Here is a 4,943-nt window from a genome sequence, read left to right as displayed (position 1 = left end):
CATGGTTTACATACCACAAACCTAGAATAAATCCAACATAAATATTATTGGAATTTTTAGATTAAAAGAAAAATTAAAAAAATCAAACCAATAGAAATGGTTAGATGTATATGTAAATAATGTTCTCCGTCTCCATGTATCAGTTGGTAGAGCAATGGGCGTGATAATGTGTTGTGAATAGAGAAAATAGAGAAGTGGAGTAGAGGGAAGAAGAGAAAGAGATTTTTATTAGTATGTGTGTTTACGAAGGTTTGGAACTCTATTTATAGAGTTTACATACTTGGTGCCTAAGTAATGGGGTCTCACTAAAGTGGGCACCTACGTAACCACCTAGCTCAGCTGGTCATCCCCGTTTTTCAAAGTATGTAAACTCAATTCATGCGCTCCAGGAATTCCCAGGTTCGATCGTCTAATGACGTAATATTGCAGGAGTTAACATGGAAGGTAGAGTTAGCTTGCCCCCCTTGTGACACAATCTCAGCCCCATCCGCTTCGGCTCCCTTGATTAGGTTACCCATAAAACTCGCTGGAGCTTTGCTTGTTACGCTTCCAACTAGTTTCATGTAATAATCGTTATCCAATAATATAATAATATTAAAAAAAAAAAAAATAGTCCCCCCAAAAATACAAGCAATCCCCAAAACATGCGTCAAAGATGCACACGTGGTATCCGGCTCGTGTGAAATACCACTATATACCCCATTTGCTCTTTTCTCTGTCTCACTACCTCATATTCAGAGAAAAGCCTTGTTCTCGTTTCTCAAATTTTGTCTCCGAAGTCTCACCTGGAATATGGACGAGGTAAGTGTTTTTCTTATCATTTTAATACATGCCAGATTTACGATTTATACTTATGGATTTATTTAATCAATGGTTATTTTGATTTAGGGTTTTCATTTCTATTCTCCTGATTTGTGTTTCATTTTATTAATTCATTTCATTGGTAACTCATATGTTTTTTAGTTTTGGTTTATTTTTTAAAATGATCAGATAAATGATGCAAAGAACGATTTCTTTTTAGGGTTTGTGTCTTGTTTGTATATTTTGTGTATCAAATGTTATATACTCCCTGCCTCCCTCCGTCCGGGACTTAGAAACCCTAAGACGCAGGATGTGGTAGTTGTGTCTATTCCAATTTCGTCTAACTTATTGGGGAGAAAATATTGATATCCATTTCATTATTAATCTGGTGATATAGATGTTAAAATTTGGATATTGACAATAGATAAAATGAAACTTGTTCCGGAACATTTTCTTACCTAAGATCTGTGGATCCAATCATAATTTTCTTCTTTTGATTGGATGAAATTTGCATTAGAGATTTGGTGTTAAAGGGTCATTTTCTCTCATGGATCATTTTTGCCCCTCATTTTAGGGGCTTTGTTGTTAGAAGAGAACAAATGGGATGGTTCAGAAACTAAGTCTACCTTCCAAGCATCAATGAAATACTCCTTAAAAAACCAATTATGTGCTCCTCTAGATCTTCAACAAATTTATTTGGTAGTCTTTTATTCTTAGTCTAGGTAATTCTTGAGTTATCATGTTTACTGATTACATGTTTGCAGCATTCTCATACTAAACTAGTTTTCTGATCTTAGCTTGATGACACGTATTATGCTTCTTCTATCTGCCCACTTATTTAAAAATAAAATAATAAAACATGATAAAGTAATGTTCAAAACTGAACCCTTCGACGATAATAGAAGAAAATAGATATTTACATGTGAAGCATGAATAAGTTATTTGAAGACAGAAGCATGAAGAATTTCACGAACTAAAAGTGTGGTTGGTAAAGAGGCAGACAAGATACATATTTATATGCTGTAGCCTCTATTTTGCTTTGATTTTATAGTTGGATGGAGATTATAAGTTCTCCGAAGTAGAACTTAGGTCGTTGGGGGTTCTTTAGCCTATCTTTGTTGCTGTCTAGTGGGAGAGGAATGTGCATACTGCAAATCTGGATTTTAAATTTGGTGATCTTAAATTGGAAAGTTGAATACGACGAGTAAGACTTACTATGTATACTGACACCAATTTAAAGACCACTTAATAGGTTAATAGTAAAGATCGAGAGATGTGGACATTGTGAAGTAATGGCCCTTTGGATTATGGGTCTTTTGAAAATAAGCTAGCAAGTGGTAGATGCAAGATATGGTACAATAGAATTTGGAATTCTTGAAGGGGTAAAGGTGGGATAAATGCTTATATCTTCTTTTCTTTTTTCTAGTATGATTAGTATATATATGCTCATCTGCTTGATTTTGATGGAAATTTTATAATTTGCAGTTTGTGTTTTATTAACTTAGTAGTTTCTAGGTGAGCGAATGAGAATTAAAGGCTGTACTAGGGGTTGGGTTAGGTAGATCCATAAAGTAAAAATTCTATGCAGAAGCTTCTGTTTGATCTTTCTCGATCTCCTATATTTGCAGTTCGCCAATAAACAAGCAGTCACAGGCTGTCCTCTGCTTAATCTCGCTAGCTATGTAGATGGTAGATACTATCTACTTTCATTAATTTAGATTTTGGGTTTGTTCTCTAGAATGTGACATTAGCCGTTGCATTGTTGTTTTGTTTTTGTGTTCATCAACCTCATACTTTCATGATCTTCTCAATTCACTTCTTCTCCAGCCTTACAATTAGCTCTTGCTTCATCTCAAAGAGTTGAGAAAGTCGGTTCTATTTGGAGGACAAGAACTAATTTGATGCTGATAGTTTTGAGTCTAAATGAAAGTGTACTTGAAGAAGCTTTAGTAGACTACGAAAAACATGCTATATAGCCTTGTCGAATCTCTTGGATAGTGTTGATGCTGAATCTCTCACTTCAAGATGAATTATAGTTGTGAACTTGTGAATATTTAGGATTAGGAAATTTTGTTTTTGCTTGATTGGTGTTCTTGTTTCTGCTCCAGAGGAATAGGTCCCTTTAGTAGTTTGTTGTTTGGCAGTTCAAAAGCATGTTTGTCCTTGTCTTTCAATCCTCATGTGTGCTGATATTCTTATGATTTATTCTCTCAGATTGAATTGAAAACGGCACCTGTTGATTTCCGATTCCCGACAACAAATCAGTCTAGACACTGTTTTACTCGCTACATCGAGTTTCACCGGTACTGTTTATTAGTAGTATCAAAGCAATTCTGTTTGCCTATTCTATATTCTAGTCAATATCTGCTATTTTTTGTTTGCTATATTTCGTTAAATAAACAATGGATTCTTTCATTATGACATGCAGATGTGTTGCATCCACAGGTGAAGAAGCTGGTGAATGTGACAAGTTCGCCAAATATTATCGTTCCCTCTGCCCTGGTGAATGGGTAAGTAATATTCTTTTATGATCTTCATTGTTTGTTCATTAAGTTGACACTTTATACCAGACACTAGACACTGTAAGTATTAACAATTTGTAACTTTGCCATTAGGTCACATTTTCCGCCGTTTTTCCATTGAACATATTTCAAGCAAATATTGCATTTTGGCTATGTGATTGTAGTAAAACTTAATCTTTTTTTCTTTTAAATAACATAGTAAAACTTAATCATTTTCGATTACAGTCTTGATTCTCATGAAGACATGATGCTTATTATTTGGCAGAATCTTTGTGTTCTCAAATGATTTCTATCGGACTATTGCAGGTTGATAAGTGGAATGAACAGAGGGAGAGTGGAACTTTTGCTGGTCCTCTTTAATCTTGCAATGCCCATCTATTGAGTTTGCACCTCAATAGGAACTTTAGAAGCATCTCTATTTGTTCTTTTTTTATTGAATGGTATGGATTTATTGAAGCTTTAATAATACATCATCGGAAAGGGCTTCGACTCCATCAAGCCTTGTATTACCTCACATTTTCTTTTATGAGAATGATATGCTCTGAGCCTAGAGTTTTGGGGTCAGGCAGTACATCAAAGAGTTTCATTGATTTCTGATTGGTTTGTGCTGGATCATTTCTGTTCCAACATAATTTCTGGCCATAAAATTTTCTTTCTTTCTTTTTGCTATACTTTTAGAACCCTGATTTTGGGGCATACCTAAATCTTTCTAGGCATACAAAGCAATAGTCCTAACTTGGGTGACCTTATAAGGGGTACCCTATGGGTAGTTCAATTACCTATATGCCCTTAAATCTTTTAAATTACTAATCTATCCCCAACCCTAATACAAAAACCTACAATCAATAAACCTAAAATCAATTTCATTCACCTTCTTCTTCCTCTCCACAGCAGTCGAACCCGTTCATTTTCTTTAAAAAAAATTCATCGCATCATCGCCGAAATTTGATCGTCGATTCGTGAAAAGTTAATCGACGATTAAACTCATCTATATAATGGGTCGTCGTAAGCAAGTATCTCGTTCTAATCGATCAATTGAACAACCTGTTGAAGAAGAAGAAGATTTAGAGAGTGAAGAAGAAACTGAAAATCAACCACAAATCCAACCGGAGGAAGAGATTGAAGAAGAACCAACTCCTGAAATGAGAATAAGAAGGTTAGTTTTACAAACCCATCTCGTATTTGATGTTTTTGGTTGGTATGATTGGTTTAATTCGTCAAAAACATGGTTTGTGCAGCGGTTACAGGGTTGGGTTCGACGTAAAATCAAGTTTAGATTTGCGCCGAACTGTTCTTCAAACTCAAACCTGAAACTGCATATGAACGATTCGGCTTAAAATGCATATCAGTTTTGCGCCGAACCTAGTGACATGGAGCCTTGTATTTAGGATCAGCTTATTCGATGGCATTAGATTTGCGCCGAATTTGTGTTGTGGAAATTTCATAAAATTTTGCATGTATATGGGATCGACTTGTATGGTAGTACTAGTTTTGCGCCGAATAAATGTTGTTTCAATTTCATAAGTTTTGCATGTGTATAGGATCGGCTCATATGGTAGTACTAGTTTTGCGCCGAATAAATGTTGTTTCAATTTCATAAGTTTTGCATGTGTATAGGAT

General features: G+C 35.1%; 1 protein-coding gene across 1 annotated transcript; it reads left to right on the top strand.

Annotated features, from left to right (window-relative positions):
* Positions 1 to 718: 718 nt before the first annotated feature.
* LOC113301957 (cytochrome c oxidase subunit 6b-2-like) lies at positions 719 to 3,938 on the top strand. Its single transcript, XM_026550788.1, has 4 exons — positions 719 to 801; positions 3,016 to 3,104; positions 3,230 to 3,311; positions 3,630 to 3,938. The coding sequence occupies exons 1-4, from the start codon at positions 793 to 795 to the stop codon at positions 3,681 to 3,683; spliced, it is 234 nt and encodes a 77-aa protein (XP_026406573.1). The 5' UTR covers positions 719 to 792; the 3' UTR covers positions 3,684 to 3,938.
* Positions 3,939 to 4,943: the final 1,005 nt, after the last annotated feature.

Source organism: Papaver somniferum, chromosome 8 (genome assembly GCF_003573695.1).
Source record: "Papaver somniferum cultivar HN1 chromosome 8, ASM357369v1, whole genome shotgun sequence".
Classification (NCBI taxonomy): Eukaryota; Viridiplantae; Streptophyta; class Magnoliopsida; order Ranunculales; family Papaveraceae; genus Papaver; species Papaver somniferum.
Note: the sequence above shows the minus strand (reverse complement) of the source record. Positions and strands in the feature narration are given on the sequence as shown.